This window comes from Molothrus ater, chromosome 4, assembly GCF_012460135.2.
Source record: "Molothrus ater isolate BHLD 08-10-18 breed brown headed cowbird chromosome 4, BPBGC_Mater_1.1, whole genome shotgun sequence".
NCBI classification, from domain to species: domain Eukaryota; kingdom Metazoa; phylum Chordata; class Aves; order Passeriformes; family Icteridae; genus Molothrus; species Molothrus ater.
In genome coordinates, this window is record NC_050481.2 from 46,746,127 (window position 1) to 46,765,627 (window position 19,501).

General features: G+C 39.1%; 1 protein-coding gene across 5 annotated transcripts in view; it reads right to left on the reverse strand.

Annotated features, from left to right (window-relative positions):
* The window catches only part of SLAIN2 (SLAIN motif family member 2), a 34,338-nt gene extending 15,084 nt beyond the window's left edge, over positions 1 to 19,254 (reverse strand). For all 5 annotated transcript variants that reach the window (XM_036382106.1, XM_036382103.1, XM_036382104.1 and 2 more), the window contains exons 1-5: positions 18,839 to 19,254; positions 9,300 to 9,448; positions 4,271 to 4,435; positions 2,710 to 2,871; positions 1,162 to 1,521 (exon numbers count right to left, since the gene is read on the reverse strand). In XM_036382106.1, the coding sequence (XP_036237999.1) occupies positions 1,162 to 1,521; positions 2,710 to 2,871; positions 4,271 to 4,435; positions 9,300 to 9,448; positions 18,839 to 19,197 (1,195 nt within the window). In that variant the 5' untranslated portion in view covers positions 19,198 to 19,254. The remainder of the gene's footprint in view (positions 1 to 1,161; positions 1,522 to 2,709; positions 2,872 to 4,270; positions 4,436 to 9,299; positions 9,449 to 18,838) is intronic.
* Between the last annotated feature and the right edge of the window lie 247 nt (positions 19,255 to 19,501).

Here is a 19,501-nt window from a genome sequence, read left to right on the forward strand (position 1 = left end):
ATAATATTAAAAAGAAAAACGAAACAAAAGAGCAAGCCTGAACAACTTTTTTTGGCTGCTGCTGTATCGACTCTGAATATCCAAGCAACACTCAACTGCACAAAAACCACTGCAAGATAACTCCTTCGAAGTGTTTCAGAAACACATGATCACATACTCTATTTTGATCCCTCTGGTATGTGGGATACTAGCTTTTGGTACCATTCCTCTCATAGGATATTTTTACTGCAGCTCATCTAGCACATATTAAGACTTTCATTTTAAGAAATTAATGGGAAAGGAATTCTCGATTAAGTTACAATATAATTGATTAGCTTTTGTGTTGCACATTTTCCTAGATACCTAAAATTTCCTCAAACCACTATTACTAGTAAGGGGAATTCTTAATATTTAAATGTACATTCTTTCTAAATTTAAAATCTTACTTGCTGGATAAAAAATACATTTGTTGAAATGGGAACCTGCTTGCAAAATTTCATCCCAGTAGAAGGAGTTTCTGCTAGATGGCTACTAGGAAAAAGTACATTCAAGAAGAAAAGTTGTATCAGGATTGTATTATTTTGTTCTATGCCAATATAGTATAACTCTATTGAATTTACTCCAAACTTTATTTATTACGCAGCAGTTTTCACAGCTTTGAGATATCTAAAATATCCAACAAATGCATGAGTTAAGTACTAATATTTTTAAGACTATGTTCATGATTGAAAAGTTTCAGAGTCCCGTGCAACCAGAAGAAAGCATTCAGCTGGCTCACAGGCTACAGGCGTGCATAAATCGCCATGTTACTCTTATCTGACCACAGTTACTTTCCTCTGCATTTTGTTCTGTCATCTGCAAGGCCTAACTCTACTAGTAAATGAGCTTCCCTGCTTCATTTTAGTGCATTTGCCTGCCAAATATAGACCTTGGTCACTATGAAACTCAATTATACTCATTGACTGGATAACATCTAAAATAAATATAAGCCTATCAACTCATCTGACTGTAAGGGTGCCCCAGCAGAACTTAAGCTTTGCTTGCGCTGCGTTTTCTTCAGCAATTCAGAGATCAAACCACAATGTTACACAGGCACATAATTTTAGGACTGCACACTGACAAAACTCCTTTATACAGAAACTACGCAACTACTCGTGTAATGAACTTCAAACAGTTTTTTACCTTCACTTTTGACATTACTAGTCTGCAAGTCTGTAGGATGGCCTTGAAGGGAAAGACGAGGCTGCTGCAAGCGGCTGATCATGGGCTGCGGTGACACTCTGCTGTACTCTATGCTTCGAGCAGGTGATCGGGAGCGAGGCGAGTTTCTTGGGGATTGTTTTGGTGAAGGCCAGGGAGAACTGCGAGGTGATGGTGAGAACCTGCTGACAGCAGGGTGCACTGTGTGATGTGTGCCATCCTCCTCATCTTCTAAGCTCTGTGCATCAAGCTCCTGGTCGCTGAACGTGCCTCGCCGCGTGGAATTGCAGGAGGAGCCAGAACTACGCCGAGATGCCGTGGCTGCGTACTCTTGCCGCAGGCCTGGCAACAACAAGAGCATTGTTTACTTGCTTCCAGCCCACAAATGGTTCCAACTAGAGACTCTGCACACAGATATCTGCACAGTTCTCAAACTCAGATTTGGCTCACCTTAACTCCTTTTATTGGAGGCATTAAATAAATTCCAATCAGTACCAAAAAGTTATTGACCAGCTAATAATGACTTGAATCAGGTGAGCTCATTCCTTTTCCTAGTAAAGCAATCACCAGTATAGGTGTATTGTGTATGTACATGTTCATATCCTCTCTCAGGCTGCAACTAGCAACGCAGGCTACATCATAATTTTGGTATCAAGTAACATCCTACAACAATTACAGCAGACACAGTGAAATGTCTCTTGCAATGTGTCGGTGAATCTAACCATAAAAGCAACACTAGAGAAACTGGAGGTGTTAGATCAGTGATCTCTGAAGTGTGGTGCCCACACCTCTGGGGATATACAAACCAATCCACTGGCATAAAGCAAGAAAATTCTGAACAACTGATATTTTTAAAACAGCATTTATCTTGTCTTTATCTCATACTTTTATAAATTGTATTTTTGTGTATATTTCTGTATGTTATACATTAGAGTAATACACGTCTATCGTTTATTAAAAAGTACATATATTAGGCATTTGGTTTTAGCTTTTTTCACTGGTAAGGACACACAATAAAATAGTCTGGAGACCACCTAGTTAGACATCTGAAATTATTACCACTGCAAATTCGGAGGGACAAAAATCTCAACTAAAGCTATAATTAAAGACAGACATCTATATAGGCACTTTTCTTAATAATTCTTTGCCATATTGACTTTATATTTCAATTATTTAAATTATGATTTAAGCATTGATGTGAACAAGACTGGATTACATCAGGAAGGCACCAATCTCCTTAGAAGAATGGTGGCAAGCAGTAGTCCATTCAAACAATCATCCTTTTAGCAAATACTGTACCTTACAAAAGTCTTGTCCATTGTTCCTAAAGAAAACTTCTGCACAGCAACTTCCTTTGTTTAGCCTGGAGGCTGAAGTCCTTAACCAGCTTTCTTGGGCAAACTACATTTGTACATCCATAGTAGAAGTTATACTGCTTTTCCATGCTTACTAAACAACTACTACTGCAGTTATTAAAAAAAACCAAAAGGCAACAGCGCTATTTGGTTTCAGGAAAAAAACCCCACTTACTTTCTTCCTGCATTCGTGCTAAAATTTGCACATCTGTAACATCATTTAACTTGTAATTAGACCCGATAGAGTCTTCATCCATCTCCGACGCACTTAATTCACTGTCCAGAGAAGACTGTGGACTTAGCGGAGGATTTCTATCTCCTGAAATTTTAAGATGACCTATGGAAGGAAAATAAGTAACAGGAATTGCTGTTACTAAAAAAAAAAATAAAAAAAAGGCAAGCTGCATTTCTTTCCTAGTAAAAACCACCAGTCTGAAGAAATTGCTACTGAGACATTGATCTGACAAACCATTTGACACATTTGATTATTTTATTGCCAACCTAGGCTGAAAATGTAACTTACAAAAGCAGGTCATAGCCATTACCTTCTAAAAATGGGCAAATTTATAAAATCATTGCGATAATCTCAGAACAGACTAGTGGCAAATAATTTGGTCTATCATAGCATGTTACAACTGCTATGAAGTTTGCACAGCTCTACAAAAAAAGCAACTGCATACCTGGTTCCATCTCTGCTTTCATTCTCACCTCTGTATATACCTTGTAAAATGTCAGTTTGGATCTTTCTTAACAATAACATTTTTGCTGATCCAATGAATATTGATTCAGTTTAGAATGCTTAAAATAGACTTTATCTGAAAATACTACCTGTTTCACAAACACACCTTTGCTAAACTGTAACATGGAAAGTATAACAAGGAGAAAGTCTCCCTGTTCACTGCCTTCTGCCTTCCCATTGCCTGTTACATCTCTGTCCCTCAGGCAGACATGTCATTTTAGCACACAATGCAGAGCAGAGCTACCAAGATAAAAACTGGGTAATGGCTCTCATGCAGTGCAGGCTTCTGTAAAAGTCCAGTGAACTAGTGATAGCTGGATTGTCAATGCAACGTTTTTTCATCTTTCCTGTAAGCTAACTTAAATTATATACAATAAGACAACAGCCTGACTTCAGAGTAGAGATACGTTCCAGGCACCAATTTTTTTCATGCAAAGAAAGTGTCTACAGAGCAGAATAAAAGCAGAAAACATTGCCAGAAGTTAATGCTTACACTGATGGCTACAAAGGCTCATGGAATGCTTAATTGGAATGTATGCTTCTTCCTTATATTATATTGTTCACATCACAGAGGTATTGCTGGATACACTGCATACCAACTGTTTCAATTAGTAAACAAGAGGATAGTTGAAAAAACTTCACAACTAACCTTTGAACAGCTGCTATGGAACTTACACCCCTGTCAATTACAGGGTCAGTTCCAGAAGCCACTTGGAACTCTACAGAATGATCTCAGGTGTTTTGGTCTAACTGCTAATCACATATATCAGTAATTTTTGGGTCACAGACACCCAAAGAAAACATTTTACATGTTTCTCATGCCAGAGAGTACGCAAAAATCCCTTCCTCAAAAGCTTGTGTGATGCACACATCCTACAAAATGCTGGAAAGTTCTGGAGTCTTTCTTACTCTAGTTAGATGCAAATGTTGTCTATCTGAGCATATTTGTGAAGGAAGAGGAGGAAGAAAGGAAAAGAGCAGACACACAGTGCCCTACCTGAGGTACCAGGAGGTATGAGCTGTTTCACTAAAGCAGATTTCACTGGTGTTGAGGAGGGAGAGTTGAAGCCACTGCTGTAGGGGCTGCCGGTATTTGGACTGTAGGAGCTCGCGTAACTGACCGCACTGAAAGGGCTGCTGTACAAACTCTGTCTCTTGAGAGCTGCAGGAAGGAGGGGAGAAGTGATGAATTATACTGAATGAATCAATGAAAAACAAATACAATACTATATTGTGTCTTCAGTGTGATTTAATTAGTATGCAATTCAAGTAGAAAACTTCAGTCACCAGAAAGTTTTTCCACTGCTTTCTTCACCCCTAGGTATAACCATAATGTGAAAGGAGTGGCAGAAGAGGTCAAGACAAGATAGCGACAAGTGTTTTCTTTTCAGAAGTCAGATCTAAGATCACTACAGCTGATGTCTTTGAGATGTCCAGTGTAGGTGCTGGGAAGCAGGAAGGCAGTAGTAGCTCAGTTACGACTAACACACACCCCATACACAACTACATAAAAAGCAGAGCACACGAGGAAGTCATGTTCTCAGAACTCTCAGACCTGTCTGAATCACACAATACTTCAACAGCAACTCCAAGATTGGCATCACACAACTAAGCAGTATCACCTACAAAACTTCCCTAAGCATATGCTAAAATCAAAAGCCACTAAGTAAGGCAAATGCTTCTGTATAGATTTGCGGGTACCAGAAAGTACCAGACTAATTGACTATCAATTGACTATCTCCTACTGTTAAACTTCTGTTCTAATAACTTAGGATTTTTTGACCATAGGCTTCAATCTCATATGCAATATAAGATCTAAATTTGGTACTTTCCTCTGCCATTTGTTCTAAATGTTTCAATGTTGAAGAATTTTCAGATTAATTTTAAACACTGGTGAACATTAACAGTGGTGAACAGTATGATACTGAAATTCCGCTGGTTGTCGGGTATATTATTTGTTTAGTTACTTGACTATTTTGTTCAAAAGTTTACATTTTAAATGTAACAGAAAATGGAATTTCAGCTACAGAGATAGTGGGATCCAAAAGATATTTAGACACTTTTGCTACAAATCAGTTCCTTCACTGCTGGAAGTATATTAATGCAGAAATGTATATAAGGACAAATTAAACTGCAAAATGTTAAGAAGAAAAAGCTAGAAAAGCCAACTTGATGTTATGTAAATCCAGATTAGATTTAGTTGCAGCTCACCCCGTTGCTGAAAGTAGCAATTAAAAAATATTGTGTGACATTTCTCTTAGTGAAAAGGGACTTCGATGAGTGCAGTAAGTATTAGGCTACTGATAGCAGTGGACAGGAAAAAAAAAAGGAAAGGAACCCAAATTTCCTCACTAATAATCATTGTTAATTTGACATTAGATGCCAAAACAGACTACAGTTGCATGAAATGCTGCTTTCAGCAGCCAAGCCCAGCAAAGCTTCAGTTTCTCCCCTTTGCTCTTGGTCACTACATCCTCAGTTGTCCAGTGCAAACACTGGTGAGGCCGCACTATTATCTGACCTACTAAAGTAGATTTAAGTTTAAAAATATATTATTTTAACTGATTTTAACTGTATTGCATCACTTAATCAGTTTTTAAGAGTGCCCCCAAAAAAACATAACATCCAACCTAGCCAATGGCAGAATACAGAGGCAAAAGCAGCAGAAATTAAAGCTGACTTTGCAGCAAATTCCTAAAATCACATCTCATGTAAAGATCCTTTCTAAACCAGTTAATATTACCAGTGTTTTAGTCAGAATGAAAAGACAGAGATGAAGGATGAAAGGTTTATATTTCAGCTTTCACTGCAAGTCTTAAACAATATGTGTTAATTTCAGCAAGTTGTGACTCCACTAAATTCTAGCAAGTATTCATGAGGTATTTTCAGTTATTTGAGTGTCAGAAGGGAAAACCTCCATTTGATTACAAAGCTCAGTAAACAAAGCCAGTAATTACAACTCACTCTGATCTGGATGATTATGATGAGGCCTTTGATATCAACTTCTAGCATTCACAAAGGAACCCCAAAGCATCTATTCCAATTGAATCTTTGTTCTCATACCAAAAAAAAAAAAATCTACTTTTCATCTCTTGCCGAAAAAGTCATTAAAAATCCCTAAGATGTAAGTCTGCACAACAGTTCTTTCTTTTGTAATTATTACACAGACAAGTAATTTAAAATATTAACCACACATTAGAAAACAATTCTACTACTGTATAGTCTTCAAAACAGGCTCTTTGTATACATCCATAATGATACAAAGTATTTGATCATACACAGGTTTTTTTTTTTTGGATGAAACTTAGCAGGACTGTGCTACATGTAAAAAGTTTGCTCCTGTATGTGGTGAGACTCATACGCACAGTAGTTCTCAAGGTAGCTAATGTGAACCTTCATCAGCACAGTAGATTTTCCAAGACAAAGAAAATCTGGATTCAAATCCATTTTCTGGACCAGAAGTCCTAAAGGTTTTCCAACAGGGATTTTTGTGACTCAGGAAGACATTGCTATTTTTACAAATAGAGATATGGTCTTTATTAGGAGTGTCAGACAAAACTAGCAAGACAGATAATCATTTTATAATTAAAATGATCCCAATATTAAACACTAGCTTACAAAAGATTACACATTAGCTTTCAAAACACCAGAAGGGAGGGCTGATAATCAGCAAGTTTATTTTAACATAAATTTTCTTTTATAAAATACAGAAACAGTATGCAGCATATAATTCCTTTTAGTTATGTTTCTGCTGAAATGGTAATGAATTTCTCTTTTGCTATAGAAAATAGGAAAAATTGAGTACAGAATATATCTAAAGTTCCCTCTAGTCTGAACACAGTTCCAACACTGAGCATGACTTGCTCTGCAATGGTAAACCTGACTGCTGACAAGGCATTGTGCATCAGTAACTGCTAGCAGTAGCATGGAGCTGAGAGCTCCATGCTATTCTTCCCTCCTTGATTGTCATGCAATGAAAAATACGATGGAAGAAGAAAATAAGATACACAAGAGGGCATTTGAGACTGAAAAAGAGGAAAAAGATATTAAGATTAGAAAGACCTACCAACAGGAACTAACAAAGTAAAAAGAGTAAATGCAAAAGAAGAATCAGCAAAGATTCAGGGAAGAAAGTTACAGATGTTGAAAAGCCTTTTCCATGGAGACTGGAACCAGAATCTATGAACTGAACGAGAAGCTAGTAACAGGTTAAGTGATGGGTCCATGAGATACAAGTACTATGCAAAATGCAAGTTACACTACACTCCTGAAGTTTAGAATAGGAAATACACACAAAGTTACAAGAAACGCTACTTGTCTTCTCCAGTGGAACTCCCTGCTACCCTTATTCTTAAAGGAGGCTGGTTGCTCTGAAAGATAATTTTCTGTTTTGTTGAAAATTCATTTTTACATGCAATCTGCTCCAAGCAGCATGTGCCCCATTAGTATTTCCACCAATTATTACTACAAATTGTGTTATTCTTACAAGTATCACTGCCAGAGGCAGATTCACAGATCTAGGGGAAAACAAAAAAAAGAAAACACATCATTGGAATGTTAAAACTTTCAAATCTATCTATTTCACAGAGAAGTTTCCTGCCATTCTGCTTCAGCTGTGAATTTTTAAAGATACCCTGTGGGTAGCAGAATTAGTGGTATTTCCGGAAGACTTCTACTTAATTCTGAAAGAAGTTAAACCACAAACAGAATTATGTCAATCAACTGCTATCCATTCATAAATACTCAGTAGTATTCAGATTCCCAAACCTGTATCATCTTCATAAATCCCTGTGATGTGAGTGCTTTTTGTTGTTCACAATCTCAGTCTTTGCCTGTATCTAAGTCATATATCATGTTAACTGTTGAGGTAAATTTTTAATAGACAATTGTCCAGGCAGCATAAAAAAGCACAAGAAATAGGGAAATATTTAGGGTGACTCGTACTGAAGACACTTCCACCACTATGCCCATGATTTTCCTAAGAATAAAGAATGGATTCAAATTTTATTAAGAACAGTTTTAGTACAAACCCGAATAAAGACTGAATTGCTCCAAAAAACAATACAAGGACAGGAAAGAAGTTACAGCCAAATAAATTCAGCACGAAGTTTACATATAACCATGGAAAGGAGGTGGCTGCTGGAACCACTCCTGGAACTGTGTGTTCATACACTCTTAGCTCAAGTCCAACTATTCTGCTAATTCCTGAAGATAAAAGTTTAACATGTAGCAGCAGCAGACTACAAAAAGAGGCAACAGGAGGAGAATAGCTATTAATAACAAGAAAGTAAGTTTTCTCAGCATAATTTAAAAAAATAGGTTCCAACAAAGAAACAAAACAAAGCAAGAAACCAGTGGACAGAGAATTCTAATCAGACCTTCAGCATTTTGCTGCTGGTTTGACATAAAAAAGTCTGGTAATAGAAGGATGGAGAATGCAGACTTTCATTCTCACAGGGTCAAACACTCTCCAGTTTTGAATATAAGCAACTAATTAGTATTAAGGAAGAATCAAACTCTGGATTTTTTTAAAATTTGACTGTAACTAGATCTCAAGTTACTGGGGATGTGAGGAGAAGAAATCATTATCATCTCCCAAAGTATTCAAAAACATAAGCCTCCATTTCTTTAGATGAAGTAAAATAGATAATCTAGCAGAAAATCAAGTTTCATGCTAACATACTGACAAACACCTAACAATTATGATATCTTAATACAGGCTTCTATTTAAAAAAAAAAAAAAAGATGAGAAAACTTTTTGAGTTAAAACCACTGGCTTTTCCTGAAAACATCAGACCAAACTATGCAGGTATTAAAAAACTCTGAAATCATGACTCATGATCTAATGCCTTTTTTCATTTCATTCATATGAGTAAAATGAGTAGAATTAATTACTTTATAAACCAAAATGAAAGCTTTAGACACAAGTAATTGATAGATGTTTTATCTCACAACCATTAGCTAATTTTGATGCTGTTTCAGAATAAATACATACAACCCAGTGGTTTCAGTGTGCACAAACTCACCTGACATTGTTTGCTCCAGCTTGTGGATCAGTGACTTCTTAGCACATTCAACATCAGGACTTGGGTAATCCAATACCTGTCTGCACCAAACTAATGGACTGACACTTTTTTGCAGTGGATTTTTTTTCTTCTTTGGAGATGTATATAACCTGGAAAAGAGAGAAAAAAAAATTATAAGGACAGACAAAATTGAGCATAAGATCAGACATGCAACAGAACACCACAGAGTATGCTATTTCTGTTTCTATACTCTATCTGCACTATAGTACAATCCCAAAAGATAAAGAAAGCACAGATTTGACCCTAAAATTAACTATTTTGGATAGAGTATAACAGCGATAACATATGGCTACCAAGGATTTCAGACACATTATGGACAATTTCACTGTCCATAATATACATAAACATACAAATGAGGATTAATCTTTTCAGATTCACCTGAAAGAAATAAAACACTATGCAATAGAAAACTCTTGTTTTCAGAAGCAAAGGAAGCAATAAGCATCTTAATAGCCAAGGAGCAGTGCTAAAGTAGACAAAACACAACTACTGTTTCAGTAGCCTTGAACAATAAACAATTTATTTTTGTTTATTATTTCTATCCTAGCACCTGATCTTTTCACTCTCTTTGAACACAGAACAAAGAAACTATCTCTGTCCTAAGGAGGTATACAGTCAAGCACTAGCAACAAGGAAAAAGAGATAATGCACACAGGAGAGTGGAGAGAAACAACGAGATCGTATTGTTTTGCCAGATATACTGAAACCTTTGTCTGTCTGCATCTCCACTCACTTATTTTAACATCAACATTCCATGACTGAAGAAAGTAGTAGTCCAGTTTAAAAACTCTAGAAATATAGCTGAAAACGTCTCCTCCCTCAAGAAACAGATCAAAGGAAAAGTCATAACCAATCACACACTCACAACAGGGAACTTTAGGCCTTACTTTGAATTAGAACCAAACTTGGAAATGTGGTTCAGCAAAAGACAAAAGTGAATTGCAAGACATAACTCTTAACTAGAGATTATGCATGTGTAGAATCAGCTAAACAAGTGTTTCTTTTAGGGTAATGACAGACTTCATATTCCAAGTGAATATGATTGTATGCCACACAGCGTCACTTAGGAACATCTGACAGTCTAATCAGACATGTTTCTGTACAAAATACACAGCAAAAGTTGTTCTCTTTATGCCAATGACATTAGCAACACAGGTTATTTCCTACAACTTTCTCTCTACAAGATTATCTCATCTCTCCTCTGTAATTCTAGAACTTGAACTGTTTGTGTTATAATAGCTTTTAGAGATGTTTTGTAATTAATACCATTAAGTTCACTTCTTACAAAAGCTTATGTTTATAAAACCACCACTCACTGATCTTTAAGAGTGAGCTCCAAAACACTCTACCCTCTAACACTGAAATTAGCAAGCTATGCTTGCAGATCCAGGCAAGAAAATATTTATCAGCTGCCAGGTTTTAAAATAAAAATGAAGCTGTTTGTAACAATCCAAATAAGTCACTGCCACTTACTGTAGTTCAAGGGGTTTATGCTTTGGCCAATATCATGCTGTCTGTCATAACTGCTTTTGTAGAAATGCCTGCAATTGGGCACTCAGCCCAAAAGAAAAGCTAAAAGCTCTTCATGTATTTATAGCCCTGAAGATCCTTGAAAAGGATCACAAGAGTCACTCAATTTTCACAGTTGTGTAAACAATTACACCACTTTCTGTAATTTTTAGGACATCTCCATACCATTAAAAGTAATGTTTAACATTTACTATCTCTTTAGCATTTTGAATTTAGTGTCTTTTTAATACTTACCTGTACTCCTTTCTGTCCTAAGGTATGTTTATACAATACAAAGAAGTGTCAAAGGCAACAAGGCCAGCTTTTGCCCAGTACAGGCCAGACTCACTCCTGGTGCTCTGGATAGCTGGCATGCCTTGCTGTGTTTGAGAAGTTCCATGCACATTCAGTTTACAGTAGCAGCCAGTATAAAAGGCAAGAAATTAAAATGCATGTCCTCTTTGAGGACTGGTCTAATCAAAACTCTACCTGATATTTTAAGCTTCAACACATTCTTTTCAGGAATTCCCAGTTGTTCCATAAGTACTTTATTAACTGAAGCAATCCAGGCTCACACAGCTCCCTCCCTCTTTTCCACCTCCCTTTCTAACCAGTATATATTGCATATTCCCCCCACCTCTTCTGACTCCTTTATCAACCTTTGTTTCATAACTTGGACTTCAAGGAAAGACAGAACTTGACAACATACATATTGCATGCAACTCCAACACACACACGTACACTGATGCAGTGACAAAACAGCTCTTTCAGGGCAGTTTCTTGCACATCATGCAATTATCAAGTCTCAAGTCTCTATAAAGAAGTGATCTTAATATTCCACCTGACAAAGAACAGCCAATCTCAAGTCTTGAGACTGACTTAATTCTACTTGCTTTGCCTAACTTGGATTTTACAAAAACCAAAAGGACCAAGGGCAAGGCTAAGAATCAGAGTGATGCCTCTATTACTTCTTCCTCTTTGCCCAACGTCAGAAAAAGAACGGATACATCAAGCACATACAAGTAACTTCACACAGCTAAGTGGTCTTCCTGGTCAAACTGTTTGATCCAAATAATATAGGTCCTCTTTAGCTGAAGAACCTTCCAGAAGAGATCCCATTTGTACCTGTCAATGCATTCTACAGCAACACAACAGCACTGACTGGCAGTACAGCAACTTCAAGACAGAAGATTATCAGAATGACTTCATACATCTTTACCCACTGTAAATCAACTCTCTCAAAACAGGAAGTTAAAAATTATTGAGGAAGCTGACAACTTACAGTTGCCATCCATACTACAAACGTTAACACACCAGAAATATATACTCCAATCTCTCCTCAACAGAGTAAAGACTCCACAACTCAGTGACATAAGGTAAAGCAGAACAAAATGGTATATTAAGAGGAGCTCAGGAGCTTTGATCTACTTTGAAACAACACTAAGGAGACCAGACACTAAGACTCTGCTGCAGCCATTAATATTTCCTTCCTTTGGCTCTTACAAGTCAACCACACCAGAGCAGCACGAACCCAAGGCTGAAAGCAGCCAGGGGCTCTACTGATTAGTTCCAGGAAGATGCAGCACAGAAAAGGGCAGAGCTTTTGCAGGAAGACTGCTGTGACTACAAGCAAATATGATGTCAGCCAAATGGAACAAGATGCAGCATGTTGCACTGGGACACAGATGAGTCAGAAAAGGCTTTGAAGAAAGAGGACACACCACTGCAGCAGGAGTGGAATATCTGTGTACAGATTACCTCACCTGAGGAACACCTCCCAGTGCATTAAAATACAAGAGGCTAGTTGTCACAGGCATGAAACAAGAAGCCAACATTCTCACTGGGAAAAAAAGGAAGCGTCCTTTTGTATCAAAATCCTTACACTGCTCAGTATAAGAGTGAGAAAAAACATGCAGATGAACATGAAGTCACAAATCTGAATTAGAAAGAAGATGGCAAGTGGAAGGAATCTGAAGTTAGAGCTCATTTATTTTAGTTACATTAGGTTTAAGCAAAAACTGGAAGTTACAATAAAGGAAATTAAATGGGAGCACGCAAAACACGATGCGTGCAAAAGCAAGATTAAAAACCTGAAGACATGATGAGGAGAAAAAACTGAAATCCAAGGATAAATCAATAAGAAATGCCCCTAAAATACAAGAAAGAAACTTCACAGTGAAAAGCTAATGAAAACATATAAATCAGGAGACAATAATACTGAACAGTCATGGAAACAGATAATTTAGAACACAACAGTGTCAATCTAAGCTATTTTAAGACAATTTAAAAGTTTTAGGAAATCCTATCTGAAGTGGCTTAAGCACATTAAAATTTAAGACAGATTTTGAATGGACAGGTAGAGATCTGAAAAGCATCTCTGGTTGAAAGAAAAATCAAAAAATTAAGTGACATCCCTGCACTTATGTGGCCCACAGATCTCCTTTCCTTCTCCCCCACAAAATTCCTGTGCCACAGCTGTGGCTGACTAAGATGCACATTGCTTAGCCTGCAATTATTCGTTTTCAGCTCTACTTCACAGAATACTTCTAGTTCCGAGAGATTGCACAAACTACAGCAAACTCCAGTCTATGAATATAAACTGCAGAATATGAATACTACAAAAAGCCTTTGACAGTCTCATTAAACCTTCACATTACAGTGGTACATCTCAGTTACATAATGAAATTTTTAAGTAGAATTAAGAATATCCAAGAGGTTGCAAAGTGCAATTTGGAACACAACTACCTTTCTGTGCCCAACAATTAAAGCTAGTTAGCTGTGCCCTGGCTAGTTGCTGGAAATTACTGCCACTATTCATTTCCTCATCTAGAAGAACATGTTTGTGTCAGAAAAGGATCTTGTAAAATGGGAAATGGGCCATCAAAACCACCATCATGTACCTTCTCTAGAACTATCACACAAATTGTACAACTGTCCGCTATTTGAGAAGCTTTTCATAAGAAATTTGTTAGTGCATCTGTGCTTAAACATAGCATTGTTCATATTTACACTGAAGAGAAAAAAGTTGAGAAGTTCTGTGTCCTAATAAATGTGTTCCAAAATAAAACTCCATTTAATGACTATGCCTGAGAGCTCTATCAACAACTACAAGTAATAGAAATGTGAACCATGCCTAAACAAGACATGATTATGTAGTAAATTTCAGAAATATCACTAGGACAGTAAAGGAAACCCATATCAAAGATTTAATTATATCTAAATATCAAGCATGTTTAAAAGCAGTAATTATCACAAAAATGGTCAGAAATTGAAATAGTTCTTTCTCAGGATTCTTCCTCCAGTCCTCAAATATCTGTTTCACAACAAATATGGATATCTCAAAGACAATAATCAAACTGAATATTATTTAATGTTACCAGTTGTTTTTCATTATAACACTGATGACTTCTGTAACTCTTGCTTTTCCTACATGCTTCTTTTCATATTATCTTCCTAGTTTGTGAAGATGTTATCTGAATTTGGTTAAACCCCAACAACTTTAAATCAAATTGACTTTTTATGTGTCACAAAATGAAAAACCGCAATTTCTCTTTTACTTACACCATGGAACAGAAATTGATCAGAATCTGTCCTGCTTCCAAAGGGCCTAAACCACATTAATACAATAAAATTTAACAGTTAAACAGGAAATGCTGCAATGCAATTTCAGCAATGGGGTTTCATTCAGGTGGAGCTCTAGCCTAAAATAGTCAAAGTATACTTTACCAGCTCACTATGGCAAACCAGGATTCCAAAACAATGCTGGTGCTCAAGGGACATCCAGCAATATGAGACAGAAGAATCATTACAGACGACAATCGTGTATCTCACACAGGCCCTTGGCCAACTACCGCTAATGGATGGCTAGAATGGAAACTTGCACTGTTATCAACAGGTGCAAATTAGAAATAGCTGCTGAACGAGTGTGAGTATAATAGTACAAGTATGTGCCTTCCATTTTAACTAGTCAGGATACACAACCAGTCTGAGCTCTTAAAAAACACTGAAACTATTACTTTTAGCTATTCAGTAAGTAAAAAAAAAACCACCAATAATTTAATTTTAAATACATAATAACTGCCTTTTGTTTGTAAATGAGGTCAGTCAACTGTAAGCTATTTTAACCCTACCAAGGAGACTTGATGCTGATATGAAAGCATGGGTGCTAGTTTTTATAGCACTGTCATTTAAAGAGAACAACTGTTCTGAAGTTTGCTGAGCAATTACATGTACAAAATAGATACACAGCAAGCTCTATACTCTTATGCACATGCTGCAAGTAAATTTTGAAGAAAAGTACAGCATGCTTTGCTCACATTTAAAACAAAGCTTTTCAGAGAGCTCAGTTTGGGACCGTGCAACAAGTTACCACAAAGGAAGTTACAGTGGGTTCCCAGCACAGTAACTCATCTAGAGTAATTGCCCACACGTGCGCACTTATCCTGCAATAAACTCAAGACCCAATAAACTCTTTTTAAAAGCAGCATGGCAAGCCACCTGCACATTGTTATCCAGATAACACATCCACACCCAACCTTACCCAGCAAGTCAGGCAAGGAGGTGCACACCACTTCTCTCAAGATTTCTCCACTCTGGTCACCTCTTCCGCCCTATTGTCTTTTCAATTAATTAGTAAGAAAAGACCTGTTCAGACTGAACTTGAAAAAAATTAAATTTGATGCAATCTGGTTCAAGAACAGCTAAATAGGAACACCCATAGAGTAGATTATGAAAGTTGCTGATAACTGGAGGAAATAATCAGCAGGCCTAAAGCAAAGTCTCCAAGGGTCTGTGTAGAGCTCAGTACAGTGTGCAAGTACAGATGTGCCAAACTGCAACCTTCAAGACCTTATCAGGAAGAAAGTTTCAGCACATTAAACAACTTTCAGAAGCATATAGACAAGAAACTCAATCTAAATGCACTAAAATATTTTTAATAATGTACCACATAATTTGAAGATTGTCTGATGCAAAATGTTTAAAACATGAAGTGAATCTGGATTTAAGTAACCACAGAGAAGAAAAACAATCAAGCAAAAATATAAACAATCCCAAAAGTCACTAATACTGTATGGATGTTTTAATAGCTAATGCTGCTATTAAAACAGCAGTGTCAAAGTTCCTTTGCTTATTTGATAGTTACAGCAGAGAAGTGTAAAGTGAAAAAGTAAGGAGAAGGTGCACTTACCTAAATGCATTTTAAAAGCTAAAAATAAGTTGATCAACTCTACAATGTAGATTTAAAGAAACATGTCACATTCTAGTATCAATTTCAATCACAGTATCAGGTGTTCTGTCTTAAATTCACAGCCACTAATCTCACGTAGGCATTAAATGTAAAACAATTTTAACAATTAAGAAAAACATTTATTCTGCCATGACAAAACTGTATACAATTTCATAATAGGGTATGAAAATGTCTGTATTACACAAAACAGAAAAGAACAGTGATAACCAGCACCCTTGAACACCTATTACTGCCCACAGCAAGGTCCTTTTGAAATCAAAAGTGAAGACAAATCTTAACTTCTATGTGTAGACAAGCAAAACAGGCAAGATGAATCAATTTTTTATGAACAAACGATGATTTAAATTTAGTTTGTTTCCACAAGAGGTGTCCTCAGCTGCTAAGAAGTATTTGATTTTGACAGTGTATAATCCCATACTTTAAACAGGACTTTGGGTTAAGCATTAGTGATCCAATCCATTTGAACCTCAAAGAGTTCATATGATACTTAAATTTCATTGAATACATTCACCCTTACAGTTGATTCAATTATTTTATGAATGACCTTCCATAGCCAAGGCCTTAGGAGGAGGATCTTTATGAAACAGTTTAAGGGAAATCCACTTATTCACAGCAACCCCTCCTAAAAGAAACAGGCTTGTTTCTTTTAGATTACTCCATTAGCCCTCTGAAAATGTCAAACTTCATTAAGAGCAAAAACCTCCATTAATCAAATGCATAAATACAAAGGCATCTTACCTTCATAGGAAAATAAAAGGGGTTGGACTATTTAGTGTTTCAACAGTTGAATTAGAAGGTGTTTAGAAATTCCAAGAGCTTGATTTCCATTTTTATTAAGCACTTTGGAACAAAAAAAATCATCATTCTAGCCAAACTATGTTTATCATTAATTGCATATTAAACAACAGCAGGAAAACACTTTTTTTAAACAACCACATATCCATATTTTGTGATATGTGTGACAATTCGTAAATTTTTACAATTGCTTCTTTTGTTTCATGCATTTGTGTCTCACTCAGTGTCCTATGCCTGAGACTGAAAATTAGTAGCTAAAACACTTTAGCATTATAGTTGCCAAAATATTAGTAAAGGAATCAAGATGTGCAAAAGACTGCCTATAAGTTTTGCTGCCTTTTGAGCACCAGAACTTGCACAGCAACATGACGGTGCCACAATAATTGGCAGCCAAACACCTGACACCAGCAAGGGCAGTGCTCAGTGAACCATGTGGCTGCCCCGTGAGTGCCCAGAACTGTGTCAACAAAAACACAGCACTAATGCCACCACTGTCACCATACACTCTGTCGCGACATTCACTTTCACTTAAGAGACTCATTATGTTACCCACGAGTTAGAATTAATGTATAAAACAGTAAGATCTATTGTCACTAGAATTCACGACATTTACAGATTCGGCCATGCCACTCCAAACTTGCAGGGCAAATTTACCAGATTCTATTTCCATCAAGGGCTGTAGGCCCTTGTAGGTTACCAGGCATACAGTGAGAAATAAGAGTAGCTGCCTTGCACAGACTCATCTTCTGAGAGATGATGCCTTGTGTTAATTTAGTGTTGGATGAGAATAAGCTTATGCTCTCATACTTCTCCAGTGGATCGGGCTGAATGTCAGGCAAATGATTTCTCCAAGGAAGCGCACACGCTGTCTCCTCCCTGAGCAACTAAAACATTGCTCATGCATGGAGTCATTCCAGCATTTTTAAAGGCGTTCCTAACTCTGCAAGACATTTTTGTTTGTTTTGTAAATTTGTCTGCATGTTTGCTTCCAGAGACCTTCGTAGATGGACCCACAATCAGTTCTGTTGCAAGACAGTTTGCATACCTGTTTAAACAAAAGTTTACACTTTTTGTCCCTGTGCATGCTTCCCTTGCATTTCTCTGTTGACATGCTGCTGACACGGTGCTCCTCCCCACTATTTCTCCTGCAGCTCTGAGGCTGCCCCTCAACAACTGTCACAGGAAACTTCAAACCGACAGCTGGGACAGTGTCATGTTTGGAGAGAGCCAAGTCTTGATTCTCAGTGGAAGCTCAATCAAGTGTTAATAATGACAAGGCACACAGCCACCTGCAGTTGTTTCTGCTGGAGCAGCAGGGTAAGCAGTCCATTTATAACGAGGAACCACCTAAGGGAAACCGTGATCCTACATCATTAGCAATAAATTAGAACGCCTAAGGGCAACACGTTTATGAGATGAAAAAGTGCTACATTTGCTGCCTTTACAGCTGAAAGAAAACGAGGCATTAAAGGTGCCCGATGCATGTCTGAAGCCTAACAGTACCTGTGGGCCAATTCTAATACGCAGAAATTTCCCACAAGTTTCTCAATGCCTCTCCACCGCCTGCACTCCCGAAAACACTGATGGCTCATTCTGCGGCAGCACCGGAGCCCGCTCGGTGTCCGAGTACCCCCAAGTAACGCTCCCCTCGCGGCCGAGCAGCGAGCAGGGCAGAGCCGCGGCCTCCAGGGAGCTTCACCGCCGTTTGCAGAAAGCGAACACCCTTCCCCGGCAGGCGTCTAGTCCAGCTCACTAAGCCCTTCACCCAGCCCAGAGGGCGAGGCTGCCTCCGCACACAAAGCCCCGAGACCCCCTCCGACATCAGGCACACGCCTGGAAACTGCCCCTTCCCCCAGGCACGGCGGAGCCTTGCCCGCCTCCTCACCTACCCGCCCCCGCCCCATCCCCACCCCGGCCGCCTCCTCACCAGCCGGTCTCGTCCTCATCGCAGCCGGCCAGCCGCTCCAGCTCCTCCGGCCTGAGCACCGCCGCGTCGTCCAGGAGGCCATTGCCGCCGCTGCCCCCATCGCCACCGCCGGGCTCCTCGGGGAGCGAGCGCCGGGCGACGGCCCTGGGGCTGAGACAGCGGCCGTCGGGCGACGGGGAGACGGCGGAGGGCGGCGAGGAGGGTCCGGCGCTCGGCAGGCGCTTGGGGCTGGCGGGGGCGGCGGGCAGAGCACCGTGGCGGCTGCGAAGCTGTTCATTCTGCTTCTCTAGCTTCTTCACCAGCTCCTGCAGCTTCCGCACCTCCGCGTCCGCGTTCACGCCCGAGCCCACATCCTCCATGGCGGCCGCCGGCAGAGCGGCGGCTGCGCGGGGAGAGGCGGCCGTGCCGCCCCGTCTACGCGGCCCGGCGGCCGGTGCCGGGGCAGGGCCGGGGCGGGGCTCAGGACGCACATCCGCCGCCGCCATGTCACCGCCTCTGCCGCCGGAACCGCCGGCCCTCGCGCCGCCTTCTCTCTGGGCGGGCCGGAACGGAACGGCACGGAACGGCACGGAACGCGTGCCATGCCCGAGCGTGGCGGCGGCTCGCGGCCCCGGCCCCGGCAGCGGGAGGCTGTGACTCAGCCCCGCTCGGGGCCGTCCGAGG